The 12,329-nt window shown below is 36.4% G+C and overlaps 2 protein-coding genes across 2 annotated transcripts; one reads left to right on the forward strand and one right to left on the reverse strand.

Moving 5' to 3' along the window:
* The first annotated feature begins 2,425 nt into the window (after window positions 1-2,425).
* LOC107461472 (DNA damage-repair/toleration protein DRT100) lies at window positions 2,426-3,823 on the forward strand. The gene has a single exon (XM_021129111.2). It carries the CDS (start codon window positions 2,515-2,517, stop codon window positions 3,637-3,639), a length of 1,125 nt encoding a protein of 374 aa, XP_020984770.1. The 5' UTR covers window positions 2,426-2,514; the 3' UTR covers window positions 3,640-3,823.
* A 2,065-nt stretch (window positions 3,824-5,888) lies between these two features.
* On the reverse strand, window positions 5,889-10,401 carry LOC107461471 (uncharacterized). The gene is made up of 12 exons (XM_016079968.3): window positions 9,623-10,401; window positions 9,282-9,484; window positions 9,010-9,207; window positions 8,845-8,916; window positions 8,634-8,729; window positions 8,459-8,538; window positions 8,305-8,383; window positions 8,027-8,237; window positions 7,726-7,922; window positions 7,518-7,623; window positions 6,759-6,851; window positions 5,889-6,648 (listed from the first exon to the last, which is right to left on the reverse strand). The coding sequence occupies exons 1-12, from the start codon at window positions 10,098-10,100 to the stop codon at window positions 5,951-5,953; spliced, it is 2,511 nt and encodes an 836-aa protein (XP_015935454.1). The 5' UTR covers window positions 10,101-10,401; the 3' UTR covers window positions 5,889-5,950.
* Between the last annotated feature and the right edge of the window lie 1,928 nt (window positions 10,402-12,329).

Consider the following 12,329-nt stretch of genomic DNA (forward strand, 5'->3'; position numbering starts at 1 on the left):
TGGATAAAATAAGGAATGAAGATATAAGGGAGGGAGTTGGAGTAGCACCCATACCCATTGTGGAAAAGATGGTTGAATCGCGTCTCAGGTGGTTTGGACATGTGAGAAGAAGACCGATAGAACATCCAGTCAGGAGGGTGGATGAGATGGAAGATGGACAAAGGGCGAAAGGCTGAGGAAGACCTAAGAAGACCATCCATCAGGTGGTCAAACGAGACCTACATGTAAACGGTCTCTCTGTAGACATGATACATGACAGAGTACAATGACGTCGTTTGATTCATGTAGCCGACCCCACTTAGTGGGACAAGACTTTATTGTTGTTGTATTTAAATTATAATATATTAATAATTAAATATATTAAATCTGAAACAGAAATTTAAAATTTAAAATTAAAATTTTAGTTTTATTTAGTTTTGTTCATACCTGACCCAGCACTAGGACTCAGATCTAAATAAACCCAAAAAGGTCCAATCCAAAGATTGGCCTTTGCTATCAACTGACTTCCTTATAAAGAGGTCGGACTGAACGTAGACTCCATTCCAAAGAAGTCGAGGTCGAAGGATAGCTGGCAGATAACGCTTATTCAAATAAGTAACTGTTCCTAAAATCTCTCAACCCACTTCCAGGAGCCATATCTCAACTTCCCTAAGATAAAGAGATGGTTATCCACCTTAAACGATGGAACTACTCCAACGATGGTTATTGGTTCACCACTATAAATACACACTGACACTCCTCAGGTATCTCTAAGTTCCAATACTCTCTAAACCTGCTAGACTCCTTGCTAACTTAGGCATCGGAGTGTCTTTGCAGGTACCACTCCCATCTTATCACACATACAAGTCGGACGACAGTTCCTAGACGCAAGCTAAGTCGGAGACCGCTTCTTCCTGACGTTTGAGCTAACTTTACAAGTCCAGCCCATTAATCTTCGATTACCCAATATAATAAGTTTGTATTTTAAATATGTATTTAATTTTAAAAAAATACTAAATCTATTCATAATTTTTAAATGTGTTTATTTTATTATTTTTTTTAAATTATTATAATAAAAGATTGAATATCGTACCATTTTTAAAAGATAACTAATTGAATTGTTATTTTAAGAAGGAAAAATACAAATGATAGAGAGGGTGATGATAAAATATAATGGGAGGAAGAAAAAAGATACGATATGATGGGAGATATATTGTCCTTTTCGGACAGCTTGATCATATATATCAACATGACCCATATGCAAGATCTTCATGCAATGCAATGCAAAAACAAGTGGGTCATTTCTCATTGTGACCACAACCACAATGAAGCAATTGAATTGATTAACAAGGGTCCTCCATTTTAGTTTATGCATATCCAGATTATTCTGGCACGGTACTTATCCTACTGGCTACGGCTAATAAAGACTTGAATCAAGTACATTTAATTGATTACTATGGAATTAAACTTAACTCCGATCCAAATTAAAGTTGGGGGGACAAAGATTTAGATATTTGTGGGGTTAGTTTTGATTGTACCATACTATATACTATTAATACTCATGAATCCATATTGGAGTATGACATGGTCCTAACTTCATTACTACCTTAATAGCAAGAACCCGAAACCACAAAATTTCATGAACCCTTTCCCAACTCACATGTATGTGACATCTTCTCTATCTCTATTATTTAAGCACGCCCTACAGGAATTGGAAATGTGATTGCTATATAAGAACGAACAATATATAATTAACTCCATAGTTAAATGAGACATTGGTCAATTTGAAGGATCTTAATCTAATAGTAATAATAATACCTACGCATACATGTAATAACTAGAAGACAATAAGTTGATAATATTTATTTATATTTAGGTCTGGAAATTTCATCTAATTGCATGTGAATGTATGTATGCAATTCAAAACCCTCAATAATCTGTGTACCTGTCACACCCTTGTATTAGACACAGGTGCCCAAACTTATCCTCACTCCCATGTTCCTTTGCCTTGGTTAGACACACAGCTACCCCAAACCAATCCTCACTCCCATGTCCCATGTTCCTATGTTCTCACTAACTATACATTTTATCATATAATAGCGATAAACAATAATAATTCAAAAGAAGTTATTTGTATACAAGTAATGCTTATTGTAGTTAAACAATTGAAATATATTTTAATAATGTAGATGTGGAATTCAACTAGTTATATCTTATATATAAAATTACCAAAGATATTAAATTAAATAATTTAGTTAAAATATTAAATTATTTATATAGAGATAAACCTGCACATAATGAATATTTAAAGTTAAATAATGTGCTTGAAACTAATGATAATAGTTGACTAAACAGGCAAAGACTTCCCTGGATAGAAGCTGGGGAAGGGGGGCAAAATCGTAATAAAACAAAAGGCAACAGTATAAATTACGTTGTCAGAGATGCTCCATACTGCCATGCACATTTTTTTCATTTCACTTGATAACTTCTTAAACAGCGTTTTCTTCCGCCAAAACTAAAAAAGCTTCCACCGCAATGGGCGGCGTTTCTTGTACACGACAGACTACGCCAGCAGCTGCAGCATTAGCTGTAGTACTGCTCGTCATGTGCTCCGCCGTGACTTCGTGTCCGCCGTCAGACAGGGCGGCGCTGCTTGCTTTCAAAGCCGCTCTCCACGAGCCTCACCTTGGAATCTTTAACTCGTGGACCGGCGCCGACTGCTGTAACAAGTGGTACGGCGTCAGCTGCGACCAGGAGACCCGCCGCGTCGCCGACATCAACCTCCGCGGCGAGTCGGAGGAGCCAATATTCGAGAGAGCACACCGAACTGGCTACATGACCGGATACATCTCTCCGAAGATCTGCAAGCTCAAGCGCCTCTCCAGCATCACCATCGCCGACTGGAAGGGAATCTCCGGCGAGATTCCTCGCTGCATCACCTCTTTACCGTTCCTCCGCATAATCGACCTAATCGGAAACCAAATCTCCGGCACAATCCCCTCCGACATTGGCAGACTCCACCGCCTCACCGTCCTCAACGTCGCCGACAACGCAATCTCCGGCTGGATCCCTCCGTCGCTAACGAACGTCACAAGCCTCATGCATCTCGACCTCCGTAACAACAAGATCTCCGGGCCTATCCCACGGGCCTTCGGAAACCTTCAAATGCTTAGCCGGGCCTTACTAAGTGGAAACCAGATCAGCGGGCCCATTCCTGAATCACTCACTCGAATTTACCGCTTAGCGGATCTAGATCTATCACGAAACCTAATTTCCGGGCCCATACCCTCATCGCTGGGTAAAATGGCGGTTCTCTCCACATTAAACTTGGATATGAACAGGCTTTCGGGGCCCATACCCGTGAGCCTGTTTAGTTCTGGAATAAGTGACTTAAACATAAGTCGTAACAGCTTAGATGGTAAAATCCCAGACGCGTTCGGTGTTAGATCTTACTTCACCGTTCTTGATTTGTCTTACAATAAGCTTAGTGGGCCCATTCCCAAATCCATAACTTCAGCTTCCTATGTGGGCCACTTGGATTTAAGTCACAACCATCTCTGTGGCCCAATTCCGACGGGCTCACCGTTCGATCACCTCGAAGCGTCGTCGTTTGTGTTCAACGATTGCCTCTGCGGAAAGCCCCTCAACAAACCTTGTTAATGTTAATGCTGTGTTGTAACTTGTATTGTTAGCTCTACCATATAATTAAATTAAAACAACTCTCACCCTCTCATAAAAGGTACTGTAATATTTTAATGGGAGATGCTCCCATAAAGATGCATCAAACGTCTTTTTTTAAAGATGTTTTTTAATAATTAAAATTTAACACATATAATCACTTAAATTGTGTTATTTTTGTCAAAATTAGGTCAAATAAATTAATTTGACCGAAAAATAGTAAATCAAAATTTGAATCGGTCTAAATTAATATTTTTATAAAAAATAACTATAATACCCTTATTATATAAAATGACTAAAATACTTTATTATATATTAATTTTAAAAATTTTAAATTCTAGACTTTTTTTTCTTTGTCGTTATAGGGTTAGAATTTAAACTTTTCAATATATATATATATATAATAGGGATATTTTAGTTGTGTTTTATAATAGGGATATTGTAGTAATTTTTTATAAAAAATATTAATTTATACCAATTCAAAATTTAATTTATTAATTTTTTTGTTAAACTGATTTGTCCAGTCTAACTTTTAATAAAAAAATAATACAGTTTAATTGATTATATGTATTAAATATTAATTTTTAAAAAACATCTTAAAAAAAAGACGTTTTTGACATCTTTATTTAAGTGGCTCCCTATTTTAATTAATGATGGTTGCTTTTGTAATTTTGTAATAGGAATTTAAGAAGACATTACATGTGTTTATTATTAGTTATTAATTGTGTACGCTGAATAAAGTACTAAGCTTAATTGGATATATGCCCCATGCACGTTGGTTCTTTATTTTTGCATGAATGTGAATGCAGACCAAAACGAATTTAAGCTTTGAAAGTGATGATTACCTGAATAAAATGTGGTTCCAAAGTTGCAAGTCACTTTCTCCTTTGCCTTTTATTGTGCACTTATCGTTTTCTACTTTTTAGAGGACCATATTGGTGTACGATCTTAATGCATTATGTGTTAATGACTTTTTCATACTCACCATAACTGGCTATTTGAGGTCGTACCTTGATGTGTGAAAGAAAATGGATATTTTTTGTTCCTAGCTAGCTTACTCCTATCTCGGAATCAAATCATACGTTGCTTTCAGTTTCATCACTTACTTTGTTCTTTGTTCTTCTATTTTTTATTGCAGGGGTTAAAGTTACAATTAACATTAAAATTGAAGCTGAGATTTGGCGACATTGTTTTCTTCGGATTCTCTCCATTTTTTTTCAATTATATTTTTAGATGTAATCTTTTATTATATACTCTTTAGATAGAATCAAGAAAAAATATATGAAAAAAATCAAATATTAAATAGTAAAAGTTATACAAAACAAAATAATTGAGTTAAAAAGAATTTAATTAATGTGTCTATGATAAGATTATTATCATTAGTGAAAAGTTTTATTTTTTTAAAATAAATATAAAATAAATGTATTAGAAATTTAAATTTTTTGTATTTTTAATAAATTTTTTTTCAATTTATAATATTAACACACATTCTTAAAATACAAGATAAATAAACCCTTTTAAAAATTTAAATAATCTGAAAACTTTCTAGGATAATAAATATCTGAGATATTAGAAAAAGTAAACAAATGAGTGGATAAGAGCAATGGGATGATAGACAACACACGTGGGTGAGAGAATCACCAAAAAAACATAGTTGATGATGCATTAAAGGTCGTCAATTTGTAACGTTTGTCTGAAATGAAATGAAACATGTGTTGTTAATTAATTCTCAGTGGCTAATGTTTCATTCCTTTTCCACTTGCTTGTGACATGGACCAAACCAAAGTGCCAAATATGATTTGGTTAATCACTCTCATCACTACTTCAAATTAATTCCAATTTTCACATGTACTCATCCAATTCATGCTTCTTCTTCATAGCTATAACAGGAATTGAGTGACATATTTGTTGGCGGTGCCTACATGTGATGAATGCATGCAGTTATGTTTAAGCTAAATCACTTTTTCATGTGATTATGATTATACATTAATCCATGGATGATAGACCACAGATAAAGGTTAACCAAAGGGGTGGTAGATAAGCCAATATGGGCTACCATGAAATGATTGATGTAGATTCATTGTGTAACAAAGTTGCAATGATTAATGATTCAATCATCAAAGTATATTCAATTATTTTCTCTACCTATGTCAGGAATTCATGTGTTACTAACTGCAGCAGATCAGATACATACTATTCACAGATTCACTCTCCATTTATTAGCTCTTCAATTGAAGACAAAGCACCAACTATTATTTTGTTTGATACTTGAACAAAGTTACACCCTTTTATTTCACTCTTGAATGTTGAAATAAACAGTATAATGCTCATCTCTGAAGGCCAATAATGGCTCCAGTAGAAAATTTCTATTTGCTCCCTTAGCCACAAAGCTTATAGGATCATATTTTCTGAGTCCTCTTCTAGCAATAAAGCTTGCATCTTTGTTGAAACTAGAAGCATCAGCATCAGAATTAGACTTGCATCTTATTTTTACTTCTTTACCAGAACTCATGCCACTATGCACAAAGCACCCTTTATGGCTTTTGGATTCTAAGGATATGCTTTCATTTCTTCCATCCAATCCTGCTACCAGAACAAAAACAGAACCTACTTGTGTTCCAGGATGATCAAACGGTTCTAACATCACTGATTTGCCAATAAAATCTCTCAGTGTAGTTGAAAGCCTTGAGGAATGTTTTGCTTGGATATTAATGATTCTAAAGGTTGCATGAAGAGCCAAACTAGTCCCAGGCTTTGGTGATTTTTCCATTGTCAGTGAATTGTTTAAACTTGTTAAGACAAAAGATGATCCTGAAAAGTGTTGGTAGAATGAAAATAACTGAGTATTATAAATGGCTGGAATTGGGGTAATCCAATCTGTAATAGAAGCATTGGAAGCAGTTTTAATGTCCCAATCAGCAGTGCTATGTCCAGCAAGAAGGTAGGGACCAAAGAGAATTGCTCTAATGGAGGCATATTCAGGCCTGTCATCTGAATTTAACAATACACAAGGTATCACCATCAGTAACATTTACACTGTGACATAAGAATAATTTGATAAATTTTAGAGATGGAAATTAATAATAACTTTGTGAAGGTACCTTTGATGGCCTCTGTTCTTAGGGGAATGGGAAATTGAAGGGTCAGCTTGTCACTACCACTCCATTTCCGGGTTATTGACACAAAGTTTCCTGCACAATGGGTTACAGTCAGTGCATTAAAATTAAATATTATTGTTATTTGTTATATGTTTATTCATTTTTTTTACTATGCATAAGACACGAGCACAAGGTAGATTCTTCACACCTGGAGAAGGCAAAGGTAAACAACAACAACAACAACAACAAAGCCTTGTCCCACTAAGTGGGGTCGGCTACATGAATCAAACGACGCCATTGTGCTCTATGGATGGTCTTCTTAGGTCTTCCTCTGCCTTTTGCCCTTTGTCCATCTTCCATCTCATCCACCTTCCTGACTGGATGTTCTATCGGTCTTCTTCTCACATGTCCAAACCACCTGAGACGCGATTCAACCATCTTTTCCACAATGGGTGCTACTCCAACTCTCTCCCTTATATCTTCATTCCTTATTTTATCCAATCGCGTATGACCACTCATCCATCTCAACATCTTCATCTCTGCCACACTCAGCTTATGTTCGTGCTCCCCTTTAGCCGCCCAACACTCCGTACCATACAGCATCGCCGGTCTTATAGCGGTGCGGTAGAATTTACCTTTAAGTTTTAAAGGCACTTTTTTGTCACATATAAAACCAGATGCACTCCGCCATTTTGACCAACCTGCTTGGATCCTATGATTTACATCATGTTCAATCTCTCCATTATCCTGTATGATGCACCCGAGAAGGCAAAGGTAAAGTATCAGAATTTAATGTGAGTTTAGCACCATGGATATGTGTCCAAGTTGGTAACCGAAGGTTAAGAGTAGATGAAGTACTACTAGTTTTCTGCAACATAGGCATTAGAAGAAGAATAATGAAATAAGAAGAGAAATTTGGAGAATCTTAATGGCTTGATGGTATTTATCTGCAGCATAAAGATAAGACAACCTTAGTAGGAGAAAAAGTGAGTGAGATTCTGAGAAAGGAATCCATTGAAGATGGAGGAACAACTGTCTGGTTAAGCATGATTTGAGCAGATTTCCAGTTTAATGAGCTTGATATGTATTGAATGATGTAAAGACTAGGATTTTTCCCTTCCTCTTCAAAGTAGATGGAATCTCCAAGCTTTGAGAATGATTCAATTCCTATTGAAACATGACATAGCCTAGTTTGTTATACTCAACTATTTGTAAGATATGATAGAACAAACAAAGCATGTATATATGTATATATGTATATATGCGCGCACCAGTTCCATAGCAGCACCAGAAAGAGTTAAACTGAGTTCCCCAACCGAATTTTGATATAGCCTTGGAGGCCCCAGGACCTTGTGGAAGATAGTATAACATAACTCCAGGTTCTGTTCCTCTTTGAATGCTTAATACTCCATTTGTCAATGCACGTTCATAATAATCAGCATATGATATCTCCTTAGTCCATCTAAACAGGTTGCGCGAAACCTGACATTCACCAACATTACTAATATCAAGTGTCACCAAGAAACTGATGCATGATTGAATAGTGTACCTTCAACATGTTATAAGTTGTGCATGATTCTTCATTGTTTCCTTCTTTTAGGGTCTCTGTCATTCTATTTGGATCAGACCTATGCAGAAAAAGTATCAAAGTAGAAACAAAAAACTTTGCAGCTTATATGGAGTTATTTTGAAAGCAATGATACCAAAACTCATTCACTGATGTTCCTCCAGTTGCATAGCTGTGTGAAGAGTTAACAATATCCATAAAGAATGTTCCAATTTCCTAACACCAAATAAAACACAAATATACAAATATCAAGCCTTTGGAATTTAAATCAACAATGTAATGAACATACAGACAGACAGAAAGCAATTCACCTTATAAAGCGGATCACCGGTGACTTCATATCGCATTTGAGATCCAACAACAACTGGGATATGTGTATTAGCATGAAATTGAGCTATATCATTAGCCTACATATGTGAAAAAACATAATTCTAGAACCATTAGTCCCTTAAATATCTAGTATTGTTGGTAATAGGTTCGTACTTTATATAATATAGTAAAAGAATCAATTTAACCCCTTACCTTTACAGCAAGCAACCCCAAAAAGCATGGCTTGTCAAAAAGATGAGCCAGTACTAGATGCTTTGGATCTCCCTGCATACATTGAAGTATTCACAATTCTAAGTATATACACCATTACTTATAGATTGTTAAAGAAACCAAATTGGGTATTAATTTAAGCTATACTGTAATGGAATATAGTCTGTAAAGGACATCATTCATTCCTCCAGTTTCCTCATTCAGGGTTTGATAATGCCAATCTATGCTGTACTTTCTGATCACATTCCTCACTCTCTTGTAAAAATAATCAACCATCCATGTCACCATTTTCAGAGCTTGAGGGTTCTCAGCAATAGAATGTTGATCCAAAAGGCCAGCCATGATCTGCATAAATTAAGTAATTACTCCAATTTTCATCATGTCAAAGTCACACATGGTAGTTGTAGTAGTTGTTGTACCTTGTGAATGGTATAATAGGGAGCCCAAACATATTGAATTGCTTCAAAACGATCAAAGAACTCAGATGGAAATGCAGAAAGGTATCCTGTCCCAATCTTCTGCTGACAGATAGAGAGATTTGCAACAAGTGCTGCCATTTTCTTCTTCAATGCTTCATTGTGTGTGCTGGCCCACATAAGAGCTGATGCACTCAAATAATGCCCTGAACAAAAATGCTTGCACACCATCAATGAAATGAAATGAAATAGTTGTACACAAAAAATCACCCACCAAATCAGTAACCCGCATCCACAAATACAGTCACGTAGCATTTTTGTTGTCGGAAATAGGAAAGACTAACCAACAAAATGACCCCGGACTTCTATGGTTGGATCTTCCCAGCCTCCATATGGTGTTCCAGGAGTAGGGAGACCACAAGTCTTCCTGAAGCTCCAAATCAACCTGTCAACATCCAACATTAACAGATACTTCAAGTTTGTGTTCTGTGCTTGACCATGGATTGAACCTCCATGCAACCTCACATCATGCAACGAAACTTCTTTCAGTAAACCCTCTGGTTCCTTCTTCATCTTCATTCTCCCAAACAGCATTGTCCAATCATCATCTTCTTGTTCCTCATTCAAGGACATGTTCCTTATTGGAGTCAAATGATAGCGTGAATGTGACATTACCTCTTGTTTCCATGTTAGGTTTTTAGATGTTAACAAATGGTAACGAAATGTGTGTGTTTGTGTAGGCTGGTTTGTGCACTCTTTACCCTCACCACCACCACAACCCAACACCAAAACCATGCTAACTAACACTAACTCAAAACCCATCTTCCTCCTCAATAATTCAACTAAACAATTTTAAGCTTCCCAAAACCATTATCATGCATGAGTTGAAGTTCAACTAGTAGAAAAACAGTGAAAAAAAATGTTGCTTTTGGTTTTCCCAAGTGAAACTAGAGAGAAATAAGAGCAGAGAGTACAGAGCTTAAGAGAGACATGTGAGTGGCTATGTACTACTGATATATACAGTTAAAAAAAATTATAGCTTTGAGTTTGCAGCCATTGAAAGTAGTCACATTTAAAAACTAAGCAACCAACATAGAAAGTCTTTCTAAATTCTAAGTCTAAAAGCTTAGTTTTTAAAATAAACCCAAAATAAAAACATCATTTTGTGAAAAGCAAGGTTACAGTTTGGGATATATATGTAATTTCCAGAGCCGGTTGGGTAAAAAAAAAGGACCTTAAATTAAAGTGTGAATATTTCTTACTCAAGTGCAAGTGTGCAACTTACAGCAGCATGCGGAAGAATCTTGGGAAAAAGCCAATAACAACAGCTTGCTTGCACCACCCGAAAAAAGACATAAGAAATCAATTTAATAAAACACTAAAAAAAGTGCAACACTACAACAACAACAACAAAGCCTTATCCCACTAAGTGGGGTCGGCTACATGAATCAAACGACGCCATTGTGCTCTGTCATGTATCATGTCTACAGAGAGACCGTTTACATGTAGATCTCGTTTGACCACCTCATGGATGGTCTTCTTAGGTCTTCCTCTGCCTTTCGCCCTTTGTCCATCTTCCATCTCATCCACCCTCCTGACTGGATGTTCTATCGGTCTTCTTCTCACATGTCCAAACCACCTGAGACGCGATTCAACCATCTTTTCCACAATGGGTGCTACTCCAACTCTCTCCCTTATATCTTCATTCCTTATTTTATCCAATCGCGTGTGACCACTCATCCATCTCAACATCTTCATCTCTGCCACACTCAGCTTATGTTCGTGCTCTCCTTTAGCCGCCCAACACTCCGTACCATACAGCATAGCCGGTCTTATAGCGGTGCGATAGAATTTACCTTTAAGTTTTAAAGGCACTTTTTTGTCGCATATAAAACCAGATGCACTCCGCCATTTTGACCAACCTGCTTGGATCCTATGATTTACATCATGTTCAATCTCTCCATTATCCTGTATGATGCACCCAAGATACTTAAAACTTTTAACTTTTCGTAAGGTGTTCTCTCCAATTTTCACCTCTATATTGGAGTTTTCCCTTCTCAGACTGAACTTACATTCCATATATTCCGTCTTGCTAAAACAAGCAAATATTTTAATTGATTTATGCACACTTGTAAGTGAAGCCATTGCCACCGGCAGGTTACAACAACAACAATAGATGGGTTTGCTACATGGATCAAATGACGCTATTGCGCCCTATCGTGTATCATGTATACAGTGAGACTGTTTACACGTAGATCTCCTTTGACCACCTCATGGAAGTTACTGAAGCAGTGTGCAAAAATTAACAATGATACAATATGTCAATTGAAAGGATGCAATATGACTTATAGAACATATATGTCAATTGAAAGGTAAAGATAAATATGCAGGGGACAAATGTTTATTAACAAAAAGATAAAAGCTAAAGGGACAGCAATTTTAATGTATATTGGCGAGCACCTTTAGCTAGCAGGCCAACACTTTAGGTTGCATTTGTTTCGGACTGAGATAGAGTATTGTGTTTGGTGATCAGAGACTGGAACTAAAATTTCATTCTCGAGACACAAAATTTCAGTCTCTTCAGTAAAAAGGGAGACTAAAACTTTAATAACATTTTTTTTTCAAAAATACTCTCATTTAACTTTTCGAATTCCAAATCTATCCCTCGGTCTCTATATTTATCTTAAACCAAATATGATACTGAGACATAACTCAGTTCAGTATATTTTACACCAAACACAATACAAAGACTTAATTAAGTCTCTGTATCTCAATTTCTATCTCTCAGTCTCAGTCTCCCTTCCAAATGCAGCCTTAGTTTAGTAGCTCAACACCATTCTTTTAACTAAAACTTTTAAATATTGCTGGCTAACAACTGGCCAAAAATAATAAATTGTGTTGGCCCTGCAGCATTGCTCTAACAAAAGGAAAGTGAGAGGCAGGCTTAAACTCTAATAATAGTTTTTGATGGCGAATGACGACTCAGGGTAGAAGGGTAAAAAACTGCCATGAGGTCATAGCAGATGGCGTTGTGGCAAATGGCAGAAATGG

Source organism: Arachis duranensis, chromosome 8, assembly GCF_000817695.3.
Source record: "Arachis duranensis cultivar V14167 chromosome 8, aradu.V14167.gnm2.J7QH, whole genome shotgun sequence".
In the NCBI taxonomy this organism is placed as follows: domain Eukaryota; kingdom Viridiplantae; phylum Streptophyta; class Magnoliopsida; order Fabales; family Fabaceae; genus Arachis; species Arachis duranensis.

Excerpts from the sequence above, each read along its gene's own strand:
- LOC107461472 (XM_021129111.2), top strand. The coding sequence starts at position 2,515 with ATGGGCGGCGTTTCTTGTACACGACAGACTACGCCAGCAGCTGCAGCA.
- LOC107461471 (XM_016079968.3), bottom strand. The coding sequence starts at position 10,100 with ATGGGTTTTGAGTTAGTGTTAGTTAGCATGGTTTTGGTGTTGGGTTGT. Across the intron at positions 9,208-9,281 it reads CCTATTATACCATTCACAAG|ATCATGGCTGGCCTTTTGGA; the intron begins GTACAACAACTA and ends TAATTTATGCAG. Across the intron at positions 7,624-7,725 it reads TCACTTTTTCTCCTACTAAG|AAAACTAGTAGTACTTCATC; the intron begins GTTGTCTTATCT and ends CCTATGTTGCAG.